We start from the raw sequence: 27,307 nt of genomic DNA, 5'->3' as shown, positions 1-27,307 counted from the left end.
TAACGAACAGGAAGCAGCTCAATTTTTTAGGGCCCCTTACACAGCTCAAGGTCTGGGCCCCCAGGGGGCATACGCCTACAATGCCCACCCATAAATCCACCTACATGGCCCATCCATGAGTTGGGGATTTTTTATGTGTGCAATTTGTGTAAGGGATGTAGTGTGTTTATATGGGATGTAGTGTGTGTTTGCGTGTAAGGAATGCATTGTATGTTTCTGTGTGTGTGTGTGTGTGTGTGTGTGTGTGTGTAAGGGGTGCAAGGTTTGTTTCTGTGTATGTAATTGAATGCAGTGTGTGTCTGTAAGGGGTGCATTAATTATGTAAGAGAACGTAAGGGATGTATTGTGTGTGAGTAGGAATGCATTGTATGTTTCTGTGTGTGTGTGTGTCTCACTTAGTGCTCTCCCTTGGCCCCCTGTCCCTCTGCAGTCCCCCCTTGGTGGTCTTCTCACTCCCCTCTCCCCCCCTTAGTGGTCCTCCCTCTCTCAAACCCCTTAGTAGACCTTCCCCTACTCCCACCACCCCCTTAGTGGTAATCCCCCCCCCCCTTAGTGGTCCTTACCCTCCTTCCCTCCCCTTAGTAGTCCTCCCTCCTTACCCCTCTTTGGTGGTCCTTCCCCTCCTTAGTGGTCCTCCCTCTCCCAAACACCTAGTGGACCTCCCCTCCTCCTCCCTCAGTGGTCCTTACCTTCCCACCCCTGTTCCCCCTGTGTTCCTTCACCCCCCTCCCCCAGTGGTCCTGACTCACCCCTCCCCTAGTGGTCCTTACCCTCCCCTCCCCTCCCCTAGTGGTCCTTCCTCCCTCCTCCCCTCCCGTAGTAGTCCTTACCCTCCCTCCCCTCCCCTAGTGGTCCTTCCTCCCCCTCCTCTAGTGGTCCTTACTCTCCCCTCCCCTAGTGGTCCTTACCCCCCCCCCCCCAGTGGTTCTTACCCCCCTGGTCCTTACCCACCCCCTCCCTCCCCTAGTGGTCCTTATCCCCCCCTCTCCCTCCCTCCCCTAGTGGTCCTTATCCTCCCTCCCCTCCGCTAGTGGTCCTTACCCCCCCCCCCCCAGTGGTCCTTACCCACCCCAGTGGTCCTTATCCACCCCCTCCCTCCCCCAGTGGTCCTTATCCCCCCCTCTCCCTCCCTCCCCTAGTGGTCCTTATCCTCCCTCCCCTCCCCTAGTGGTCCTTACCCCCCCAGTGGTCCTTATCCCCCCCTCTCCCTCCCTCCCCTAGTGGTCCTTATCCTCCCTCCCCTCCGCTAGTGGTCCTTACCCCCCCCCCCCCCCCAGTGGTCCTTACCCACCCCAGTGGTCCTTATCCACCCCCTCCCTCCCCCAGTGGTCCTTATCCCCCCCTCTCCCTCCCTCCCCTAGTGGTCCTTATCCTCCCTCCCCTCCCCTAGTGGTCCTTACCCCCCCTGGTCCTTACCCCCCCTCTCCCTCCCTCCCCTAGTGGTCCTTATCCTCCCTCCCCTCACCTAGTGGTCCTTTCCCCCCCTCATGGTCCTTAGCCCCCCCCTGGTCCTTACCCACCCCCAGTGGTCCTTACCTCCCTCCCCTCCCCTAGTGGTCCTTTCCCCCCCTCATGGTCCTTATCCACCCCCCCCCCCCCCGGTCCTTATCCAACCCCCCCTCCCTCCCTCCCCTAGTGGTCCGTTATTCCCTCCCCTCCCCTAGTGGTCCGTTATTCCCCCCCCCCTCGTGGTCCGTTATTCCCCCCCACCCCCCCTCCCCTAGTGGTCCGTTATTCCCCACCCCCCATCCCATAGTGGTCCGTTATTTCCCCCCACCCATAGTGGTCCGTTATTCCCCCCCCCCCCCCCCCTCCCATAGTGGTCCTTACCCTCCCCTCCTGCCCATGTAGTGTGGCCGGGCGGCGCGGAACCCGGGACAGGAACCTCTGTTTCCTGTACCCGGCGGACTGACAGGAAGTGCTCACTCAGTGAGCGCTTCCCTTCAGTCCGCCGGCGGCCGGGTACAGGAAACAGAGGTTCCTGTCCCGGGTTCCGCGCCGCCCGGCCACGCTACATGGAGAGACCGGCAGGAGGGAGCGCTCTGCGCTTCCCTCCTGCCGGTCACTGAAACCCGGCCGCCCTCCATGCAGCAGTGCTGCGCCGCCTGGGGCTTGTTAAAGCGCTCAGGCGGCGCAGCATGAGGAGGTGCACCGGGGACAGGGATCCGGCGCCCCCTGGTAAGTTGCGCCCTAGGCGGCTGCCTAGGTCGCCTTACAGGTGGCGCCGGCCCTGTACAGTGTCCCCTATACCATACATTGTCCCACACACCATATAGTGTCTCACACACCATACAGTGTCCCGCACACCATACAGTGTCCCACACACCATACAGTGTCCCCTATACCATACAGTGTCCCCTATACCATACAGTGTCCCCTATATATAAATGTCTATCAGCTGGTATATTATTATGATGTATCACCTTCCATCCAAACAATTAATTCCTATTATTGTTCTGAACACCATAGCATTTAGTTATACAGTTCTGGCAGTAGACAGCAGGTTCCCCTGGGCTGGCTGAGCGTGCTGTGTATGCTGTGTCACGTTATTCAGCCTGCTACCAGCATGGCACCGCCCACTTGGTGAACACGCCCACTCCGGGGTGGAGTCCCGCCTAGTGGGGGGCGTGGCCTGTAGTCAGCGCGCCGTACGTGGTCTCCTAGCAGCAGGACGCGGTGGGCTGACAGTCCGGGCGGAGCGGCTGATATCGGCATCATGCCGCCCGATAAGAAACCCAAGGAGAAGGGCAAGCGCGGGGCCAGCGGGAAGAAGAAGAAGGAGGCGGAGAAGGTGAGAGCGGAGCCGGTACCCGAGCAGAGCAAGGACTTCTACCTGATACAGATCCGGGACCTGGAGGGCAGGATAGAGCGGTAGGTACCCAGCCAGGGGGGGAGAGAGAGGGTAAATACCCAGCCAGGGGGAGAGAGAGGGTAAATACCCAGCCAGGGGGAGAGAGAGAGGGTAAATACCCAGCCGGGGGGGGAGAGAGAGGGTAAATACCCAGCCAGGGGGAGAGAGAGAGAGGGTAAATACCCAGCCAGGGGGAGAGAGAGAGAGAGGGTAAATACCCAGCCAGGGGGAGAGAGAGAGAGAGGGTAAATACCCAGCCAGGGGGAGAGAGAGAGAGGGTAAATACCCAGCCAGGGGGAGAGAGAGAGAGGGTAAATACCCAGCCAGGGGGAGAGAGAGAGAGGGTAAATACCCAGCCAGGGGGAGAGAGAGAGAGGGTAAATACCCAGCCAGGGGGGGAGAGAGAGAGGGTAAATACCCAGCCAGGGGGAGAGAGAGGGTAAATACCCAGCCAGGGGGAGAGAGAGGGTAAATACCCAGCCAGGGGGAGAGAGAGAGGGTAAATACCCAGCCAGGGGGAGAGAGAGAGAGGGTAAATACCCAGCCAGGGGGAGAGAGAGAGAGGGTAAATACCCAGCCAGGGGGAGAGAGAGAGGGTAAATACCCAGCCAGGGGGGGAGAGAGAGAGGGTAAATACCCAGCCAGGGGGAGAGAGGGTAAATACCCAGCCAGGGGGAGAGAGGGTAAATACCCAGCCAGGGGGGAGAGAGAGAGGGTAAATACCCAGCCAGGGGGGAGAGAGAGAGGGTAAATGCCCAGCCAGGGGGGAGAGAGAGAGGGTAAATGCCCAGCCAGGCGGGAGAGAGAGAGGGTAAATGCCCAGCCAGGCGGGAGAGAGAGAGGGTAAATGCCCAGCCAAGGGGACAGCCAGTGGGAAAGGGGTATATACGCAGTGAATGGGAGCATCAAGGAGTGAGGGGTGAGAACCAAATAGTAGTACCCAGTCAAGAGGGCAGCGATGGCAAAGGGGTAAATAAATACCCACCCAAGGAGCATTAAAGGGAGTGTGGAAATATCCAGCCTTTGGCCAGTGATGGGTGAATACCAAGTCATGGGGACAGAAAGGGAGAAGGGTACATAGGCCAAAGGTGCAGAAAGGAAAATAGATATAAATGACAAATGGCAGTACATGGAGAGGAAATGCCCAACCAAGCGGCAGCATAGTGGAGAGGTAAGTAAATATCCACCCAAGTCCTTAACTTTCTTCCCTAATGTTTAAAAAAAGAAAGCAAATGTTCTGCCAGTTTTTATGATACTCAAAATATAATTCTGTAACCTCATAGTAAATTCAATGTGAATTAAAAATGTTGACCCAGAAAAGGCCAGCCATGTTTTGCCTTAAAACTTGAAATACATCACTTTGAATCCCAGACAATCCGCACTTTCGTTAATAACTGTGAGAGGTACCGAATGCTATTTACACAATGTGACTGTTTCTCTGTCTCCTTTCCTGAAGGATTAATCGCTGTGTGTTTATATAACAATTTCCAGGTATCAGACGAAATTAGATGAAATATGTGCCAAAGAAAGCGTGGTTCAATCTCAGCTTGATCAGCAATCCAGTGATAAGAAGGAAATTGTGTCATTTCTAAAGCGGACCTTGAACGAGCGCATAGACGAGATCGCTGACCTGAATGACCAGCTTCTGGGTCTACAGCAAGCCAAAGATGCAGAGAAAGACGCCTACGAGGCGCAGATGGCACAACTACGGCACGAGTTTCAGGAAACCAGAGACCGGCTCAGCTCTGAAAATATGCTTCTAGGTACCACTTTCTGTCCTATAGGCCAATGCTGTGCTAAAGCTATAACTGGGGAGCTCTAGGGTACATATCCACTAAATAATGGTCAGTGAACCAGTGTTAGTTTTGGCGGCAAATTTCAACTTTGTTCTAGTCATAGTCTTTTGACTAAAAAGCCATTTTAGTTTTAGTCGTATTTAGTCATCTGAATTGTTTTAGTCTTGTTTAGTTGACTAAATCTCCAGTACACTTTAGTCGATGCGACAAATATCTAATGGATTTAGTTAAAGCCTCTGTCTATTTTGCCCCGTTCCCAGCCCCTCTGTGTCTCTTTGTGTCCTCCCAGACCCCATAGGAGTCTCATTCCCAAGTCCTGGTCTGTCTCTTTTCCCCCTTCAACAGCCCCTCTGTGCAGTGTTAAAGGACCACTATAGGCACCCAGACCACTTCAGCTTAATGAAGTGGTCTGGGTGCCAGGTCCAGCTAGGGTTAACCCTTTTTGCAGTAAACATAGCAGTTTCAAAGAAACTGCTATGTTTACCTATGGGTTAATCCAGCCTCTAGTGGCTGTCTCATTGACAGCAGCTAGAGGCGCTTCCGCGCTTCTCACTGTGATTTTCACAGTGAGAAGACGCCAGCGTCCATAGGAAAGCATTGATAATGCTTTCCTATGAGACTGGCTGAATGCGCGCGCGGCTTTCGCCACGCATGCGCATTCAGCCAGGGATGTCAGAAGAGGGAGGAGAGTCCCAGCGTCGAGGGAGCCCGGCGCTGAAGAAAAGGTAAGGGATTAACCACTTCCTCCCCCTTCAGCGCCACGGGCGTGGGACCCGGAGGGTGGGGGCACCCTGAGGGCACTATAGTGCCAGGAAAACGAGTATGTTCCTGGCACTATAGTGGTCCTTTAATTTTGGCTGCAATTTCAATTTAGTTTTAGTCAAAGTATTTTGACTAAAATGCTATTTTATTTTTAGTGATCTCAATTGTTTTGGTTTTAGTCGACTAAATCTAAAAAATTTTAGTAGTAAAATTGTTAGTCGAGAAAATTAACACTGCAGTGAACTGACAGTCCTGTTACAATACTCAAACCAATATCTCCAAACTGGAATAAAAAGTCTCAATTGGTGTTTTTTGTTTAATTTGCTATGGTTTGGGGTTATTTACCAAAAGTGAAATTATTAAGCATTGACTTAGTAAAAGTAAGCTGAAAGTTGAAAAAATTATCCTTTTTTAATTTTTTTATCTTTTGCTGTTTTAGCCTAAATTTGAAGAAGTTGAAATATGTTGCTTTCAACAGTTTAAATCTTTAGTTCTTACTCTGTCAGTCAAGGCACAAATGGGTCCCAATGACATACATCAGAACATTCGTGTTAATCAATACAATTTGAATATAATACACACAGTTTGCACATGCCTATGTATGTCCAGACAAGTATTTTGGAACTCACTTTTTACGTTTGTACTTGTTAAGTAAATGTTAGGTGTTATTAAAAACAAAAGATGGTTTAGTCTATTTGATAATTACATATAAATATACTTAAAAGCGTTACTGCAACCACGATGACCACTCCAACATATGGGACTGCGAAGCTGCAGATTGGTCAAAGTGTCCATGATGACATCCCCTGTCCACCGCCAAGAGCGCCTTCAATGGGGATGTGAGCATCAGAAATGGATAATGGAGCAAGAAGGTTGCCTGGTCTGGTGAATGTTTCCTTTTAGATCACGTGGATGACTGGGTGCATGTGCATCATTTACCTGAGGAAAAGATGGCAACAGGATGCTCTATGGAAAGAAGGAAGGCTGGTGGATGCAATGTTATGCTCTGGGCAGTGTTCTCATGGGAAACCTTGGGTCCTGGCATTTATGGGGATGTTACTTTGACACGTAGCACCTACCTAGAGATGGTTGCAGACCACATTTACCCTTTCATGGCAATGGTTTTCTCTGAGGGCAATGGCCTCTTTTAGCAGGATATTGCACCCTGCCACAGTGCACAAATTGTTCAGGAATGGTTTGAGGAACATGGCAAAGAGTTCAAGGTGTTGCCTTGGCCTCAATCCAATTGAGGATCTGTGGGTTGTGCTGGAACAACAAATCAGATCCATGGAGGCCCCACCTAGCAGGACTTGTAGGACACATTCAGAGGTCTTGTGGAGTCCATACTTCGATGCTTCAGAGCTGTTTTGGTAGTACGAGGGTGACCTACACAATATTAGGTAGGTGGTTTTAATGTTGTGGCTAATCATTGTTACTGTTGTGCCTAGATAGGAGTACAAAAAATACTTCACATTGTGTTCGGGTCAAATAATAAAACCATAACAGAAAGAAAGCAAAGAACAGAGAATATATAATATAACATGTAGGATGCAAGTTCTCATGTTAAGCCTGTTGAGATACATTGGACTAATGATCAAAAGGGCGGTTAAAGAGGGATTGTCTTCAGCATATTGGTCATGGCACATGGCTTTAATTTTTTGGCTTATCAGTGAGTTATTTTAAATTGCACCCCCAGCCACTTCCCTGGTGCTTAGCTAATGTGGAAGCAGTGATGGGTGGCAGTAGTAGGTCAAGAAAGCCAAGGGACTCCAGACACCATCACCACTTTATTGAGATAGTGGTTATGGCAGCTAAAGTGTTCCTTTAATTACTTTCCTCCATGCGCACCCTAATGAAATGCACGGTGCACACTTATCCATGCCATTTAATGTATGAGGCATCCATTACTGAAGACACGATAACTACATCACTGCACTTTGTGTCTCTTCTTGCAGCGGGGAAGCTGGCTTCACTGGAGGAGTTCAGAGTTCAAAAAGAAGAGCTAATGGCCAAATTTGCTGCACTTGAGGAAAAATTGAAGAAACAAGAAGAAGATCACAAAGAGACGCTGTACAAGATGGAGAAAAAGGCCGTGCTGGACAAGGACCGGTGAGTGTTTCCTGAGTGACAGGCACACCTACTATAATTATGTTCCTTCTAATGAAGGACCCCCTATTTATTAGGGCTGTAGTAATGGTAATGGTGCTTAGAGTGTCCATGGTGTACATATCTTCTCCTCACAGGTTTAATAGCAAGAACCTATGAGGAAAACATGGCTCCTTGTGTTTGTTCCATCATGGCTTCTAAGATATCTGAATGTTTTTACCATACTGGATTGTAGATCAGTGTGTTGCAGTGGATGTGATCTACTTGGATTTTGCCAAGGCATTTGATACGGTTCTTCACAATAGGTTAGTCTTCAAACTAAAAGAAATTGGTCTAGATGAATATTCTTGTTCTTGGGTAGAACATTGGCTTAAGGATAGAGTACAACGAGTTGTCATTAATGGTAAATTTTCAGGCTGGACAAAAGTGGTAAGTGGTGTCCCACAGGGTTCTGTTTTGGGACCGCTTCTATTTAACATATTTATAAATGATCTTGAAATGGGCATTGAAAGCCATGTATCAGTGTTTGCAGATGACACAAAACTTTGTAAAGTAATAAAATGTGAGCAGGATATTGCCTTGCTGCAGAGGGATTTGGATAGATTGGGGGACTGGGCACTAAAATGGCAGATGAAATTTAACGTAGAGAAATGCAAAGTTATGCACTTCGGGGTTAAGAATGCATAAGCAATTTACACCCTAAATGGTAGTGAACTAGGGATAACCACACGCGAGAAGGATTTGGGAATTGTTATAGACAACAAATTAGGCAGCAATATGCAATGTCAATCTGCCGTTGCTAAGTCCAGTCAGGTTTTGTCATGTATAAATAGGGGCATAAATTCTTGAGATGAAAATATAATTTTGCCTCTTTATAAATCGCTGGTAAGACCACACCTTGAATATGCTGTGCAATTTTGGGCACCTGTTCTAAAGAAAGATATCATGGCATTAGAAAAAGTGCAGAGACGAGCTACAAAATTGATAAAAGGAATGGAGCATTTTAGTTATGAAGAAAGGTTAAAAAATTTAAATCTCTTTAGTTTGGATAAACGGCGCCTGAGAGGGGATATGATAACATTATACAAATATATTTGGGGCCAGTACAAACCATTATCTGGAAATCTATTCATAAACAGGGCTATACATAGGACACGAGGTCACACATTTAGGCTGGAAGAAAGGAGATTTCATCTAAGGCAAATGAAAGGTTTTTTTACAGTAAGAGCAATAAGGATATGGAATTCTCTGCCTGAAGAGGTGGTTTTGTCAGAGTCATTACAGATGTTTAAACTGCAATTGGATAAATACTTACAAAAACATGCATTAGTGGGGTAATAGTTGCTTGATCCAAGAACACATCTGACTGCTATTTTGGGGTCAAGAAGGATTTTTTCCCCTAGTTTGTTGCAAAATTGGAAATGCTTCAGACTGGGTTTTTTGCCTTCTTTTGGATCAACAGCAAAAACATATGTGAGGAAGGCTGAACTTGATGGACGCAAGTCTCTTTTCAGCTATGTAGCTATATCTGTTTTCTGGAAGACCTGCCTAAACTAGTTTATTTTTTTCCTTTTCTGTTTGTACAGACTTTCAGTTAACACCTAGTACCTTCACCAAACATCCCATTTGTTTCTGTCTTCTTACTGCATTTGGCCTAGATAAAGAACTCGATTGTTCCTGTACGTCCAGTTGTCTGATCTCAATTATGTGTCTGTTAGTCCACCCATTGTACAGCGCTACGGAATTTGTTGGCGCTATATAAATAATAAAATAATAATAACTAAAGACTACCAAATAAAATTTTTGATGAATTTGTCATTTGTAAACCTACCTGCAGTCAATTGGTAAATAATCCACTGCACTATTCTAGACCTGTTTAACATTGTGATTGCAGGCTTGCAGCCTATTCACAAACCTTCACAGTGCTCGGCTAGTAAATGCCCTATGCAATTCTTATCTGCTGCCTCAATCATGATGTATTCTGTTAACACACATCCCGATGCACCTCCTGCTATGTAAACATGCAGAAGAATGGCGTGGAACAGCCCTCCCAGGATAAAGGACGCTAGGGGGCAATTTCCCCAATTGCAAGCCTTCCCATGCCTATAGGCTTCTCTTGACTGAGGTTCTGGTTTTGTGAATTAAGTCTTATCCTCTCCATACAGGTTGAAGAAAGAGATGGTGCTGCGTGTCAATGCAGTAGCAGCCGAATTCCGCAGAGTATCCAACCACCAAATGGCAGAAACCACAAAACGTGCCATTCGCGAGAATGTGTCTATCAGTTCACAGCTCGCCAAGATGTCTGACAAGAGTATGGATCTTATGCAAGAGAACGACTGCTTGAAAGATCAAGAAGAAGAGTTGAGGAAACATCTGGAGATGTTGGAGGAAAATGAACGGGAACTGGTGAAGAAGAACATAAGCAACCAAAAGGTGACCAGCAATGGGATCAAGGCTTGTTTAATATTAACTGGACACCTTGGTCGTTAGGATTGTAGCATAGTATTGCTCGGGGGACACAGGCACATCCCAACAGTTATCTCCCCTTTATTTACTTTCGGTTAGTTCATTATCTAAATTGTCTCTTTTAGTATATACTTGGTTATTTTAGTTACTAAAGGCCACTCAAAGCAACAGGTGTGCTTGGGTCCACTGCAGTTCACCCAGTTCAACCTGGGGCATAGTTGGGTTAGCCCAGCACTCTCAGACTATCAATATTGTCAAGGTTGGACAAATTTAATATTGATAACGTAGAAATGTAAATCCTGCATTCAAATAATAAAAAAATGAGTAGTGATGTATATGGCTATAGGTAGCCTGATGCCTGCTGATAGCTGTAGTTTTATAATGACTGGGTATCTCACTTTTGACCACTACTGTTTTTAAGTATTATCCTGAAAACAAACATGACTTTGCCACATATGTACTAGCATTTTAAATATATAGTATGTTTAATATAACTTGTGATAAATGTCTACAGTTACACGTGGATGGAGTTTTTTTTAATATTGAATCGATAGAGAAACCAAAAACCATTCAATTCATTGCACGTCTAAAGCCCCGATGCTGAACACAAAACAAGGGCTTGGAAGAAACCCATTGGAATGCGTAACATTTAAAGCAAATCGTTAAGATTCTACTGATTCACTGCTCTCCAATTATATCAGAGATTGAGCTCAGTAGGCGTTAGCCCAGTAACTTCTCACAAGCAAACACTCTTTAGATTTATTTTTTTTGCCAACTTACTTTCTGTAGGGTACTTTCTTACCCTGAAAATGTGACCCTTAAGATGGCCAGAACTAGCTCGTTAGTTTTGATAGAGGATTCAGGGTAAGAGATTCTTTATCCTCTATACTGTATGGATCAACACAAAACCCTGGCCCAACTCAATGGATACAATAAGCAGATATTGGAGGTCAATGAAAACTCCTAAACTCAATGACAAGAGCATTGAATGCTACCAATAGCTGAACTCTGCACTTACTTACAATAATAGATAATATGTTTAAATTCATGGCTATTAATTGAAATTTAGGGAATTCACAAAGGAAAGGTGAATTTAGGCTAAAACGGCATACATTGAAAATTCTCCAGCTGAGCTATTTTTCCGCCTGTTTTGGCCTACGATTTAAATTACCGCAAGTTCTTCACAATTTTAAGTTTTCCCAACATGCAGATTCTAGTTTAGTTATACAATGCTCCACTTGTTGTGTTAATGCGTGGTTAATGTATAGATTGTTTTCAGGGCTTTAGAACTATTGAAATACTGCATTACTTGTGTAATGTTCCAGGTGATCCGAATGTTGACGGAGAAATGCAAAGAACTTCAGGACATGTTGGACTTGTCTGAACAGACCGAGATTGAGCTGAATCGAGTCCAGAAAGAACATGAAGACCTTCAGGAAGAAGCAGAGACAATGAGGTGCGACCTGGATAAACCACTGGATCAGACGTGGTACCAGGTGTAGAAAACAATAAAAAAGCTGCCATTAAAAATGCCAGCATTGTAACATCGTTATTATAATGCCACTGTCTCATTAGTGTAAGCCCTCCATCGTGGCAGCGCTGTTGGTACTGGAGAGGAGGTAAATATTTAACTAACTTCTCCTAAAGCAATTCAATATATAATGTATTACTATGATAAATTGTATACTGACTGCATAAGGAGATATCTCTTTGAGGTTCACTTTAAGAGGCTTTAATAATACAACTATTGCATAGAATTTATTTGCTGGCACATTACACTTTCTTCTTAATTTCATTACTGTTTTGAAATCAATTAAGAGGGTCTGTTCACTAAACAGCGAGGTGTGGTAGGTGGCGATAGCCATCAAATTAAGAAATATAGGGCAAAGTAGCCAAGTTGCAGACTTTTTGTTTCCTATTCAGATGTTTTAGGCAACATTTTACAAATCATGTGTCCACTCACTGTTTAGAAATCCCTGAAGCCTTTTTGAATTATGATTGAGCTGATAATCCAGGGCATAAGATGTTTAAATAAGATAAGGCTATCTATGCCTGGATCGCCTCATAAACATATTTATTTGTTCAGTTCTCATTTCACCAAACATCACAGTACAATACTGGTTCAGGATACTTTGATCAGGAAAGAAATGTTCTTAAATTTAGATTGGAGAACTTTAAAAGAACAAACATGTATTCCTGACCCTATAGTGTTAAAACATAATCTAGCCCCTCTCTAAATATAGGAACATCTTACCTTTATTCCAGTCTGGTGCTGGCTCTGCCCCTTATGTGCTTGCTTGGCTGACATCATCAGAAGTGGTGTTCTGAGCCAATCACTCCCATAGGAAAGCATTGGATTGGCTGAGACGGTCAAGGAGGCAGATCAGGGGCAGAGCCAGCATGATTCAAACACAGCCCTGGCCAATCAGCATCTCCTCATAGAAGTGTATTGAATGAATGCATGTCTATGAGGAAAGTTCAATGTCTGCATGCAGAGGTAGTCTGAATGGTAGTCACACTGTGCAGCACTGCCCCAGAAGGCACCTCTAGTTGTCATCTGAGGAGTGGCCAGTGGAGACGTCTCTAGACTGTAATGTAAACACTGCCTTTAATGCAGTGTTAATGCAAAAAGCCTGAAGGGAATGATTATACTCAACAGAACAAATACAATAACCTATCGTTGTTCTGGTGACTATAGTGTTCCTTTAAGAGTGTTCCATCAGGTTCAGCCCTTAGTCTGAATGACTTTGGAACTTATAAATGATCCCTTTGGGAGAAAACTGAAATGCAAATTGGAAAATGTACTTAAAGGGATACTATAAGTTCCAGGAATACAAACCTGTTTGAGTATCCTTAAAGTATCTATTTATTCTTCAGATGCTATTTTTTTTTTTATCTTCTTCAGGCTGAACAGTTCTGCAATAGAGGAAGAATTGCAGGCGGCCAAGCAGGAGGCAAAAAGTCTAAATCTGCAGCTCGAGGAAGAGAGGAGAAGACGGGAATCTGTAGATAAAGTCCTGGGTCAAGCAGCAACCTCTCTGAAAGATGTTCTCCTGGTGAGCATATATAACACAAGCAACTCACCCCATACTCTGTTTGGCCTGTCTACCCAGGGATGTGACCTACTCAGCATCCAACAAAAAGCACCATGGTATATAAATAAAATCATTTAACACCATTCTGGGCTGTCTACAAAGAGATAAAAATAATAATTAAACATGGTGGAACTCCTGACATTCATATTTACAGGGTTATTCACTAAGCTGTGAATTGCCAGGGAATTGCAAATCGTAGACTAAATTAGCTGATAAGAAAAACTCTTAAAAAGACATGTTTTCAGCTCGGGTATTTTGGCCTGATATATGTAAGTAAGAATTTGATTACAGCTGTCCTTTCAGGCCAAGGTAGCCACACTGAAGGCATAGCTGACACAACATCATCCATTTATTGCAAACTCTCACCAGGCAGCTTATCAGCAATATTTTTTAAACGTTGAAAGTGGATTGCTTCATTATATGAGGAGTTTGGTGTCAAAGTATGTCTTCCCTAAACAGGCTAAATTCAGAGGGGCTGTGGAAGGGGCAAAGGAGACAGATTAAAGCTTTAACTAATCCCATTAGATTCTAGTCGTGTCGACTAAAATCGCCAGTAGATTTAGTCGACTAAGACAAACAATTCAGATGACTAAAATACGACTAAAACTGATTCCGTTACAGGCTATGACCAAAACTAAATTGAAATTGGCCGCCAAAATTAACACTGTAAGAAGTGAAAACAATTGACTCCAATGCTACTATACAATTTGACGATAACAGCCATGTGATTGGTTACCTACTAGATGAGATGTGTTTGTGTAAGGATTTCGTGTTATAACGGATACTGTCTGGCCTGATGATTGTGTGCTCACTTATACAGTGCTCTTATCTTTTCAGGAGATGCCAATGGAACACGGAGAAGACACTGAACTGCAATTTTTAGTGAGAAGAAACCAGATGCTCCAGAATCTCCTTATATTGTTAAATAGTGCAGCAACCCTGGGCCTGGGCCCTAAACTCCAGGACTTTGAAAGGACAGGCACCCATTCTGCAGAATACCGCACAGCACCAAAGGTCAACAGGTAGAGTCAAAAATAAAATATAATTTTCATTAAAAAAGTGTGCATTATTATTTAAATTGTTACATATAGTAAAATACAGGTAACAAAAGTAAAAAGTCCTTTAATGCCATAGTATACGGAATAAAGTACAGATCATGGTCACACCATACTATCTTCGCAGAGCTCTGGAATCCCCAGAATTGAAAGGCCCTGGTATTGTCCCTCATTATCGGATGGGAGATTTAGGACTGGTGCCCAGATACGACATATCTGCAGCAATGCAGAGCAAGGTTGGAATGCTCTCTAAAACCACAAGACTCGGACCATTGCGGGGGAATCCTAATATTCCAAAGGTACATTGTCTTTCCCATACGAATATCACATTAAACTAATTTCCAGAAACAAAAACTATATTCATTGCCTGTCCAATTTTATAATATTTTAGCCATAAGATATCACACATTACAAGATGATTATAAACTTGCAATCCTACTCTTCTCACTGATTAATTGCTGATTTTCTTTTTTAATGTAACTAAAAGGTCCAGGATTCCAAAAAAGACGATTTGGGGGTTCTATGTGCTATCTATGCCACAAGTCATGCTGGTGGAATGTCATTATTGTAAACATCCAAAACTCTAAATGTTTTGGCCAGGGCCCCTCTAGAAAAGGTTGAATGTATTTCTCCAAATGCTGGACGGAACAAATCCATAGTCACCACTGATAAATGGTCCTCCTGGGACAATCTGATCTTGCAGCTATGCCATGGAAGCAGTGTTTAGCTACTCAATACAGAGATACACACTTTACAACAGGATGCCACTTCTGTATGTCCAACCTTTCATACAAACTTTCCCTCCACCCCAATACAGATCTATCATGTCAGATATCAGTGCCTTTAAAAATCCAGGTTCAATAGGTGATCAGACCACCTTACCAGTAAGTGTCCCTGGGCTAAAACACCCAACTAGATATCTGAATACCTCAAATCCTCATACATTATAAGCTCGGTTAGCTTGTCCTTCTTCACCTCTTCCTTTTCCAGAATTGTAAAGAGCTGTGGAATATGTCGTCGCCATATAAAAATTAATTATAATAAATAAGAGCATCATAGTAATTCAGATCTTCACATGAACTGGGACATTTATAGAAAGAAATTATTTTACATCTTTGGTCTGCTGCACACGTCATTAAACAAAAAAAATTAACTCCACTGTATATACCCACTATATAGCTAGTCTGATGTTAAAGAAAATTTCCAACTGATTTTTGTTCATTAATTACAATCCTATAGGTCGGCTTCATGACTAAATAAGCTAGCAACCACCAAATACACAGCACCACTGGGATGAGGATGTAGGCTATTTATAGGGTCACTGTAACAAATTGCTTGACAGTATCAATAGCATTATAATGTGCTATTGATCTTGTCTACCCCTCTTATTGTATTTATTGAATCCAGCACCACCTTGCTTCATTTCCACGGCACATCTCTCATCACGCAACATTATCTGTGGTCCAATCAAATGCTTCTCATAGAGAAGAATTTGATTGAACCATTTTACTGGCTCAGAGTGCATGCCAGCAGCAGTATTTTACATTGAATGGTTAAAATGACTGGACCACTGCACCTAGGCTACCACGTTGAGACGAATGGGTGACTTTAGTGGTTCTTTAATCTCGACCCTCTCACCTCCACCCGGCAGCAATGCTTTGCCGAAATTGAAATACATGTATTAGAGGCCATTACATCATCACTTAATGTTCTTTACTCAATGGATTTTAGCTCTATATGGTTCCTATCGTGAAGTCTTCACATTTTGATTACGGTATATATTTTGTTTCGCTCCTGTAAGTCTGATCAATGTAAGGTCACCTATAACTTATTTCTCTATATTGTTCAGCTGATTATTAAACCTCTGTTTCAAATAAAGATTGTCCAGAGAAGTGAATAGGTAGGAATTCTGAGTTTTCTGGTGGTCATAATCATAATGTAAAGGTGTACTCGGAGGACAAATCCACTTTCATATAAGATCATATGTAATGATCACTAATCACTGACACTCCAACTGTTGCAGACTGCTATCTCGGGAAACAAAGCCGCATTCATGGGAAAATTAAGCCCACAAGAGTTAGAATGCCATAGTTGATTAATCAATGCCTTGTTTGTGGGCTGCTATCTTCTAGATCTTAATCAGTTCTCTCCAAATTTGCTTTCAGAATATGACTTCACGCAGCCTGGATGAAAAACATATAAAACCAACCACCCTGCCTGGAATCTTCCCATCAACAGCCAACAAGACCCCACTCTTTGCAAAATAAGAACTTGCAACTAGTAGCAAGTATGTGATATATTGGGGGGAAAAACTAATTGCAAAAAAATTGGCTAGAAAAATGCACGGATCAACCGTGTAGGAATAGAATGTGTATAGTAGTCCTCCAGCTGGCTCATATTCATTAAAGGGACACCATCATCAAAACAATAAAATTAATCAATTTTTCTGTTTGAAGATATAAGTATCTACCATCTGCCATTTTTTTTTTTTTTTTGTCAATCTTTCTTTTATTGAGGCAGGAGTCAAATGGGATACATAATAGAGAAGAGGGGGTGCACAGTATTTGTACATAGTGGGGTCACTTTTACACAATAGTACATCTCCTACGAATAGCAGCCTCATTTTTTTTTTTTTTTTGTATCAGCAAGCTTTCTAGTAAATTAATAACACATATAGTAAAACAGTTATACAGGTAACTGAACTTTACGGTGGTATCGTCTGAGTTATAGTAAAGGAAGCAAATGAGAAAAAGAAAAAAAAAATGGTGAAAAAACATATGAATCTGAAGCATGAAACGGTAAGTTTTAGTTACATTCTATACATGCATAAAATGAAGTTACTATAATCCGGTTTAGCAAAAGGTAAGACAATAAGTATGTTAGCAGGTCATCTATAACATGTGTGGAAGGTCACAGTGTAAGCTAACATTGAGATTAGATCTGCAGCGTGTATACTGATAATCCAATGAGGAATTGGCAGTATGATGGTGTATATTGGCATATCAGAAAAAACAATAGGAATATATTCAGGTTTAATCTCTCCAGTCTGCTAGGAAGGTAATAGGGTAAATGCGCCTCTGTCAGGGACAAAGTGGATATCAGCCTAACAATTATATTAAACATGGCTGAGTGAGAAGTGATGTTAGTCACTTGAGGGGCTAAGCATGAAATGCTAACACGGCTTAAGAACTTTAACGTTAAATTCCCTATATGTCAGGGTTGAGGCTCATGCTATTAACGTGATTGTAAGTAGGGTTGGTGGTTGCGATATGCTGCTTGCAGGGTATTATGTCATGGTCAGGTAGTGAGACTTATTACTCGAGTAGCGGTCTATGGTGGCACGCGGTGATGCATTACCCCTAACCAAGGGGGTGGCGGGGGGGAGGGCATTAGTGCGTTGGTACCTATCGCAGGCCCAGGGCCTTGTCACATCCTGTGCTTTTCAGGGCTGGAATTATATACATAAACTTTAAACTTAGGATTAAAACAGAAGAGAAAAAACAGGAAAGAAATGCAGGACGCTTAGTCCCTTAGTCCAGTGGCCGTTGTGCTGTTGAGAGTAATATGTGGGAGGGTTAAGAAAAGCCCTGATCCCAGTAATGTCGACCGAGCAACGTAGATCTCTGTGAGCACTCCGGCTGCTGTTGTCAGGTTTGGGGACTCGACAGTGTCCTGTCTCGTGGGATGAACGGCATGCTGGTGGCTGGGTCCCCTATCTCGTGCTGTGACTCCGGTGGTAAGGTTGCAGGTAAGTCTGGTAGGCCAAGTTTTTTCAGGAGTGCAGGTGCCTCTTCGCCCGATGTTACCGTGTGAGTGAGTTCATTGTGGGGGATTAGCAGGGATCTTCGTGGTCCCCATCTGTAGGGCACTCCTAGGTTGCGCAGGTGGCTCGTGAAGTGTGATAGTGTCTTGCGCCATTGTAGTGTGGCCCTGGTGAGATCTTGGTAGAAGGACAGCTGGGCCGTTTCAAAGGTGAGGGGTGTTTTACCTCTGGTTGCCGCCAGGAGTTGTGCTTTATCATGGGTGGATGCGCATCGTAAGATGACATCTCTGGTGGGCATGTTAGGCATCCTGGGGGAGGCTGGGAGCCTGTATATGCCGTCCAGCCCGAACTTACGGTTAACTGCCGGTGGTAGGATGGTGGTTAAGAGTCTACGCACGTAATGCGGCAGTTCAGCGGCCTGGATTTCTGTAGGTATACCCCTTATTTTCACGTGATTTCGCCTGGCTCGGTCCTCTAGGGCGGACATTTGTAGCGTTAAGCTGTGCTGTGTGGTTTGGAGTTGCTGCACGGCATCTTGAATGTCCACCATGCCGGCTTTGAGGTGTGTGATGTCTTGTTCCGTGGTTTGGATGCGCCCTTTGACATTGTGCATGTCGGTCTTCAGGCGTCCCACATCAGCTGCCAAAATTGTCTGTATATCTTTGACCCAGTTTTGTAGGTCCTGTTTAGTGGCAAAATCAGAGTCTCCCATTGCTGTGCTCTTTGCCGGCATTGTAAGCGCTGTGTCAGTTTGGGTTGATGAGTGGGAAGGTGTGTGGGCCATGGCGGTAGCTTTGGGCAGCGCTGGCCTCTGGAGCAAAGTTCCAATGTCCTGTGCCATACCGGGACCCATGTGAGCCTTCTGTGTGCGTTTCCCCATGGGTTCGGGGGTCTCTGGTCTGTATGGTTCAAAGTCACTTTCCGGATCGGAATCACCCTGTAGGTATGTCCCGCCGAGTAACTGTTCGAGGCCGTGCAGGCTTGGTGCGTGGTAGGCCTTAGGCCTGCGTTTTGCACTCCCAGACTTCGGAGTGTACCTGAAAGGCATCTGCCGGTTCGGCGTATGGGCCTGGACACGGTTCCGACAAGGTCCGGTTCGGATGACAGGTATTTTCCGAGATTTCAGCGGATTTCGGTTTACAAGGTGGGAGCCCGCTAGAATGGCGTCCGCTCCGTTTCAGGTTCCGGCCCCGCCTAAATTAATCCATTTTTAATAAAAATAATAATAATGTTTCTGTGTATATATTTTCCCCACATACAAATAAAATATATAGAACATAAATATATAGAACATAAATGTTCTTTTACTTCACCAGTAGAGGACTAACAGTAGCCTAAGGCTACGGTGCCCTTGGAGTAATAACATTTTATTTTTATTAAATTTACTCATACATTTACTAGTGCTTTAGTGTTGTATGTTTGTCACACTTTTTGGAGTGGTTGAGGAGCAATGACCAATTGAAAGATGGCTAATTAAAAACAAAAAAAATACAACATTATTTAGTAGATACACAACAATGAAAACATTAATGCATTGTATTTATTTTTCCTGTGTCGGTATATCAAGAAACAGATTTTAAAAAATGCTGCAGACCTTTGTAAGCCCTTCCCTACTACCCCAGCCCAGTATGGCTAATACTTAGAAAATACTTAAGTAATCGTTTTAATTTGATGATACCTGTGCTGAAATATTTCTCAGTATATAAGATTTTCCCCAAACGTCCTTCCAAAGTATGTAGATGTAACATGTTTCTCAAAACCTTTAAACTTTTAGAATCAAGATGAACTGGGTCTTCTATTTACAATCTTCTTCTAAGTCTGCTGAAATCAGTCAGCTTACACCAGAAGGGGCTGGAAACATTAAGCAAGAGTTATCATTCAAATTATGTCATATGAAGTTAACATAGCTACTCTCAATGACACGCCAACGTGGTGGCTTTCCAATACATTTACATTAAGTTATTTAATTCAAGTAATACCAGTGTAGTAATTAAAAAAATATATATAAAAATAAATATACAGAAAATAAAGTTAAATTTGGATATGTGTCTAAAGAAGACTTGGCTGTCTTATCTGGCATTTCTCAAAAGTCAAGCTCTGGACCACAAAAAACAGTCAACATTCTCCCCAAAGTCTTCCATTAAGATCAGGATTTACTGGGATTACTTCCTGCATTCTTTATGGTGACATTGCTTTCTGCAGAGGCGAGGCTAGCCCTCTGCCTGATGTGTGCAAGCAGTTTGTCTAACCCTTGCTCCAGAACTTGTGGCAGAATCTCCTGTTCAGGTCTTGTGAAGGGTTCGAGTACATGTCGCACGACTGAGGAATGATCAGGTGGACGTCCGATTCCAATCAAAAGCCGGACCATGATCTGCAAAAACAAACGGGACATAGATCGAACAAACAGATCCGGGTTTGTGATATCCATTTCCCCCAAGGCACATTAAATTACAGACTCACATCTGACTGCAGACATTCAATGCAGGAACGAACACCTCTATGACCTCTGAAATAAAATTGAAGAATACAATTTTGAAAATGTGTTTGATTAAAACCTATGATAGTGACATTCACATTAAACAGCGTTATGTTAGAATAAAATGAACAGTAAAAATGCTTTTTGTGGTTTTCTTTGAACTAAACAGTAGTACATTATTTAACAAATAAGGATATTCCCTTTATATAAAAATGGAGAATTTGTTTATTCTCCAATAAATCATTCTACTAGCTCCTGATGTTAGAACAGTAGACAGACATTGTATAATGACAGTGTTATTCACCAAAGTGTGTACTTTGTCAGGAATTCAAAGAGAATGTTCTCAGTTCATTAAGTTCAGCCCAAAATATGAAATTCACTGTAATTCTTTGAGGTTCACAAGTTAGTGGATATGGTTAGGGACATTTCTCCCAGCATCTTCTAGTCCTCCATGGCAGAATATGAAGAACAAATGGTACTTATCAACAGTTTGAGGATCATAACACTGCATAGTTAAAGGGACACTATAGTCACCAAAACAACTTTAGCTTAATGAAGCTGTTTTAGTGTATAGTTCATGTCCCTACAATCTCACCGCTCAATTCACTGCCATTTAAGAGTTAAATCATCAGTTTATGCAGCCCTAGTCACACCTCCCTGCAAGTAATGTGCATCGCTTTCCTAAGCAGTTACTGTAAAGTAAGGTCTAATGTTTACACTTCCTTTATGGTAAATTCTGTATAATTAAGAATTTCTTATCTTCTGCACAGTTAAAGTTTAATTTACAGAGCAGGAGATAAAAATTAGTATCTGATTGCAAATTAAACCATTTTCTTCATGCAGACTGTGTCAGTCAGGGGAGGTGTGGCTAGAGTTGCATAAACAGAAACAGTAAACTCCTAACTGGGAGAAAATTGAGCAGTGTGAATTAAGAGACATGATCTATACACAAAAATTAAAGCTAAAGTTGTTCTGGTAACTAGAGTGTCTGTCTGTTTAAAGGACCACTATAGTGCCAGGAAAACATACTCGTTTTCCTGGCACTATAGTGCCCTGAGGGTGCCCCCACCCTCAGGGACCCCCTCCCGCCGGGCTCTGGGGAGAGGAAAGTGGTTAAAGTTGCCTTTCTCCAGCGCCGGGCGGGGAGCTCTCCTCCTCCGATCCTCCTCCTCTCCTCCCATTCGGCTGAATGCGCACGCGCGGCAAGAGCTGCGCGCGCATTCAGCCGGTCTCATAGGAAAGCATTATCAATGCTTTCCTATGGACGCTTGCGTGCTCTCACTGTGATTTTCACAGTGAGAATCACGCAAGCGCCTCTAGTGGCTGTCAGTGAGACAGCCACTAGAGGATTTGAGGGCTGGATTAACCCATTTATAAACATAGCAGTTTCTCCGAAACTGCTGTTTATAAAAAAAATTGGTTTTCCCTAGCTGGACCTGGCACCCAGACCACTTCATTAAGCTGAAGTGGTCTGGGTGCCTAGAGTGGTCCTTTAAAGGGCTACTCCAAACGAAAACACGGGTTTAAGTTAGAGTAAACCTTTCTGAAGCTCTGCGTCCCCTCCCCCTAACTTTAATTTAAAAAACTCTGATACTCTCTACATTTACATTAGCATGCTGTTACATTGCCGAGACCAAAGTTCTCCCGTCAGCCCGATCCTCCATGATTGATGTCACTTGCTGGAGGCGGGGAGGACAGACTGTGGGGAGGGGGCATCAGGTGCCAATTTTACACAGAATTAACATTACCCAGGAACTTTGTCTAGTCTGGCTAATGACACTGCTGAAGTTGGAGTTAGGGGTTGGTCTCTGTAGTTTCATACCAAAACTCTGCATATACCAACTCTCAGGCACCATGGCCTCTTCAAATCACTGAGATGGTCATGGTGTTTGGAGTAACCCTTTAAAAGGGTTTATTTACAAAAGGTCGATGTTGCTGTACCAAATTCAGGTCCTAGCACAATACCCAATACAACCTGCTGTAGTGGATCATGTGGCAGGAGTGCATACTGGCACCAGGTTTGAGAATTTATACTGGGATGGCACCACGGCTCTCCAGGCATCATAACCACTACAGTTAGGGTGCGTAGAGTGTTCCCTTAAACTGGTTAGGCATTCCTTAGCCATGGAACCTGAGGAGGTTGGGCACTAATAATGCATGATACAATACATATAATGACCAATGGATTATGAACCACATTGCTAATATTTGGGTCCCCCCAACCAATAACACAGGAGATGGGGTACAGTTGAGTCTTAGGGACTATTTTTGAAATGTTCAGTACCTCAAAAGTTTAGGACACAATATAACAAAACACCTTATTTTTCTTGACAAACTTGAGAGTAACTTTTCTGGTGCAAGCGAGCATTTCTGTTCACAATGCACAGGTGTTTTCTAAATTCTCTAGCTCAATGTCCACTTTAAGGAACTGGGGGGTTGGGGGAAGATTATGACTTAAAGGCACTGTCTTCCCTTTTACAACTTCATCTTAAATAAACTAACACAATAGGTAAGGGAACAGAAATATGTATTCCTGGCACAGGAATCTAGCCCCCTTTGCCCCCCTAAATATAGTAAAATCTTACCTTTATTGCAGTCTTCTGCTGCTGACTCTGCCTCTGATCTGCCTGCTTGGTTGACATCATCAGAAGTGTTGTGTTCTGAGCCAATAACAATGCTTTCACATTGGATGGGTTGTGCTTGTCAAGGAGGCAGATCAGGGGCAGAGCCAACATCAGCCAAACAAAGCCCAGAACAATTAGCATCTTATCATAAAGATACATTGAATGAATGCATCTCTCTGAGTTTCTCCCTGCAGAGGGTGGAGACACTGAATGTCAGTGCTACACACTGCGCAGCACAGCCCTAGGAAGCACCTCTAGCAGCCATCTGAAGAGTGGCCAGTAGAGGTATCACTGAAAAGACAGTGTTTACTACAAAAAGCATGAAGGGAATGATTATACTCACCAGACCAAATACAATTTGCTGTAGTTGTTCTGGTGACTATAGTGTCCCTTTTAGTTGTTTTTAGGTGAGGAGCACCTGGCGCCTCCTTAATTCAAGGGGAATAGTTTTAATCAGTTTGACAGTGAAGGTGTGTGCCTGGCTCATGTCACCCCTGTTTCTATGGGCCTTGCCATGGCTGCCGCAATGCTTCCTATTCCTCTGCTTGGGCAGAGGGGATTGGCTGAGAGCATCAGTTGACTCTCTCAGCCAATCACGGCCGCCCAAGCTGAAGAATAGAAAGCAGTGCGGCTGCTGTGGCAAGGTCTGCAGGAGACAGGTCAGATGCTTTCATTCCTTGTGGTAAGACAACACCCTGGGAATCCTCACCTTAAAACATCTTCATTAAAGGGAAACTCCAGTGCCAGAAAAACGATCCGTTTTCCTGGCACTGGAGGGTCCCTCTCCCTCCCACCCACCAATCCCCGGTTACTGAAGGGGTGAAAACCCCTTCAGTCACTTACCTGGGACAGCGGCGATGTCCCTCGCCGCTGTCTCCGCCTCCGCGACGCTCCTCCTAATGATTACGTCGGCCAGTGGGCGAGACTAATCTCGCTCACCGGCCGAGGAGACCTAATGCGCATGCGCGGAAATGCCGCGCATGCGCATTACGTCTCCCCATAGGAAAGCATTGAAAAATCATTTCAATGCTTTCCTATGGGGTTTTGAGCGACGCTGGAGGTCCTCACACAGCGTGAGGACGTCCAGCGACGCTCTAGCACAGGAAACCTGTGCTAGAACCCAGGAAGTGACCTCTAGTGGCTGTCTAATAGACAGCCACTAGAGGTGGAGTTAACCCTGCAATGTAAATATTGCAGTTTATGAAAAACTGCAATAATTACACTTGCAGGGTTAAGGGTAGTGGGAGTTGGCACCCAGACCACTCCAATGAGCAGAAGTGGTCTGGGTGCCTGGAGTGTCCCTTTAACGTTAAACGTATAGTGACCTGAAATCAAGATTAGAAAATTCAGGACAAATAATCGAGCTGGAGAAATTCTAAAACTTTAAATGCGCTAATAAATGTTGCAAGTTTGCTTTTCAAAGAACCACAAATTATTTTTTAATTAACAAACCTCTAATTTTCAATAGTATGGTATATCTGGACATGCATTCATGGAACGCTATTTGCTTCTGATAAAATGTTTTTCACTGACAAGTTTATTTACTAACTTCAGAATTTTCACAACTTAAATCCAAATAGCAAAACTGAGGAAAAAAATACCCAAGTTGTGACTATGGCTGAGTTGGAGAATGTTTCCAGGTCAGCTACTTGTGTCTTAATTTGTCCACTGAGATTTAATTCACTAAAATTCAGAGAGAGTTTAGTGAATAAGTGAGAGACGAAAATGAATATAAAAGCTCTGTGTTGTACCTGGCACTTCCGCCGAGTTTCAGAGAAACTTTTCCTATGGGTTTGTCCAGCTCATCGTGTAGAAGGTAGATATATTCTGGGGTCAAATTAAACTTTTCAGCTGAAGAAGAAAAAAATAAAAAAAAACAAATCAATCATAAACATTATTTAATGGACATAAAAAACATTTCTGGGCACTCTTTAATTTGGAGGATATTTTGCAATGATAAAATCTGAGACATTTATAATTATGTAATAATGGTATAATTATAATGGAAATACAAGCTCATCTTCTGTATCACACTATGACTAGTTAAATGGTTACTCCAAGCATCATGCCTGCCTGCTGTAGTGGGTATGATTATTATTTATAGAGTGCCAGCAAATTCCGTAACGCAGTACAATGGTGCCACAAACACCCTTGCCCTGTTTTAATGGAGCAATCCATTTTACACTCTTAACTGGAGTAATAAAGCAGGATGCTGATCCTGCTGGCCATTCATTAATTCAAAGCACTGAAGTGGCCATGGTGCTTGGAATCTGGCGTTCCCTCCACAACATAAAAAGTAAAACTGTTTTGGAATTGTTTGACTTTCAAGGGGTCCGCCGGGTGCTGCTCTCCGCCTCCATTACTATCTCCCAAGAGATGACAGTTCTAAGCAAGAACATGTGGTACCTCTCCCCTAGTTAAAGTACCACTCCACAACCATAATGCACTTCAGCAGTCAAAGGCAATTTCTATAAGAAATTGGCACTTCTATTTATAAATAATGGAACATCCAGGGAGGTTCCTTCCTGATTCCGTTAGCTTCTCTGAGTTAATGAAAGTGTCAGGTATGCTCTACTTGAGCAGGCCTGTCTCCCACACATATCCCCTCTCAGATCAGAGCACACAGTGTGCGCATGTGCACAAGTAGACGTGCACACACGAGCAGGTATGCGTGTGCACAGTGGATATCTTCAAAGAACGGTAGTGATTTATGGTGCTTGGCAAGTTTAACCCCAAACTTCTGGAATAAAAGGGAATCATGACATGTCACACGTCATGTGTCCTTAAGGGGTTTAAAAAAAAAAAAAAAAAAAAGTCTATTACACTCCCTCCATATTCGTACATGGATTAACTTACCAGCTTTAGCCACACTATGTCCATTAATGTTCATGAACTGCCGGGGTTTTAGCAGGACAAGCTGCAATCCATCTATCTGGGTTTGAACAATGTCTGCTTTGGACTGCTTATCAGTTTTCCACTGGTCAGCAATGTTCAGCCTGCGGGCCAGCAGATTCACCGCCACCATGCCAACACTGTGCCTGGTACTGCCCATACCATGGTTCCCCAGTCCAACAACCTAATAGCAGAAACATATACACAGCTGTAACAGGACAGTGAACATTTCCGTAATGCAAGCCATAGGAAAACTGTATGTTGGAGTATTGCAATAAAATCAATATAGGGATTCTTTAATATAATATTAATGAGTACATTTGCTACATAACATGTGAAATGTACCAAGCAAGTTTTATTTTACCTTAACCCCTTAACCCCTTAAGGACCAAACGTCTGGAATAAAAAGGAATCATGACATGTCACACATGTCATGTGTCATTAAGGGGTTAAGGACCAAACTTCTGGAATAAAAGGGAATCATGACATGTCACACATGTCATGTGTCCTTAAGGGGTTAAGCTCTGAGGAATATACTTTTTTTTTTTTATAAACAAGCAATCCTGACTAAATAGAAATGTGATCACACTAGCTATACTGGGGTAGAATTAAGGTTGCCAGATCCAATGGCTTTCACAACACATTTGTACTACATGTTAATGTGATATACATGAAAAGTACTAACCAGCTGTATGTAACACTCACCTGCTACAGGTAAGAAAGTAATTAATTAACCAAGCAGATTGCCTTTATACGTTCATGCATTACTATCCTATGGCAAATCAAAACTACAAACTATAATCAGCACTTTTCATGTGGGGTGTGGGAACTCATACCACCCTCAGGCAGGTTATACTGTCATGCCAAAGCTTCCTCTACCAATATGGCCGCCACATAAAGTCATTGTGGGGTCATGTGGTCAGTGTGGGTTATACAGAAATAGAGGATCTAATAGTTTAAATATCGCTTACCCACCATTAGTAGCCGCTCCTCAGTGCGACCTTTAATCGCCACGTGTCTCATCCGCCGACCAAGTAGGAGAGACCATAATATCTTTAGGGGCAGCATACTTTCCCTGTATAGGATGCTTCACATGCCTGATTGAGAGCACTTCCGGTGTAGATGATGAGAGTAGCAAGTTGGCGTCTTTGCAGCAGTGACGTCATTACACATTGACTTCCTATTAAGATTTTTTTTTAGCTGTTCTTATTCCCAATATGTTTTCATTGTCCATAGTGATAACCTAAATAACCTTTGCATGTGTTACATGCTTAGCATATTATTAGTTTTTATGTATGTTAAATGGTATACATTATTTTATTGTACATGTCCTATGCAGTTTATTAAATTGGTATTTAAGGATTATGATTAGCTGTACGAATATTTGTTTATATAATCGCTGGCAGGACTGTAAGAATGTT

At 43.5% G+C, this 27,307-nt stretch overlaps 2 protein-coding genes across 2 annotated transcripts; one reads left to right on the top strand and one right to left on the bottom strand.

The window, feature by feature from the left end:
• Positions 1–2,628: 2,628 nt before the first annotated feature.
• CFAP157 (cilia and flagella associated protein 157) lies at positions 2,629–16,577 on the top strand. Its single transcript, XM_063432582.1, has 9 exons — positions 2,629–2,871; positions 4,343–4,614; positions 7,365–7,518; positions 9,681–9,948; positions 11,307–11,437; positions 12,887–13,037; positions 13,914–14,098; positions 14,259–14,430; positions 16,297–16,577. The coding sequence occupies exons 1-9, from the start codon at positions 2,717–2,719 to the stop codon at positions 16,396–16,398; spliced, it is 1,590 nt and encodes a 529-aa protein (XP_063288652.1). The 5' UTR covers positions 2,629–2,716; the 3' UTR covers positions 16,399–16,577.
• A 2,839-nt stretch (positions 16,578–19,416) lies between these two features.
• Positions 19,417–27,098, bottom strand: PTRH1 (peptidyl-tRNA hydrolase 1 homolog). The gene is made up of 5 exons (XM_063431413.1): positions 26,862–27,098; positions 25,851–26,070; positions 24,746–24,845; positions 20,355–20,400; positions 19,417–20,265 (listed from the first exon to the last, which is right to left on the bottom strand). The coding sequence occupies exons 1-5, from the start codon at positions 26,952–26,954 to the stop codon at positions 20,041–20,043; spliced, it is 684 nt and encodes a 227-aa protein (XP_063287483.1). The 5' UTR covers positions 26,955–27,098; the 3' UTR covers positions 19,417–20,040.
• Positions 27,099–27,307: the final 209 nt, after the last annotated feature.

This window comes from Pelobates fuscus, chromosome 9 (genome assembly GCF_036172605.1).
Source record: "Pelobates fuscus isolate aPelFus1 chromosome 9, aPelFus1.pri, whole genome shotgun sequence".
NCBI lineage: Eukaryota > Metazoa > Chordata > Amphibia > Anura > Pelobatidae > Pelobates > Pelobates fuscus.
Note: the sequence above shows the minus strand (reverse complement) of the source record. Positions and strands in the feature narration are given on the sequence as shown.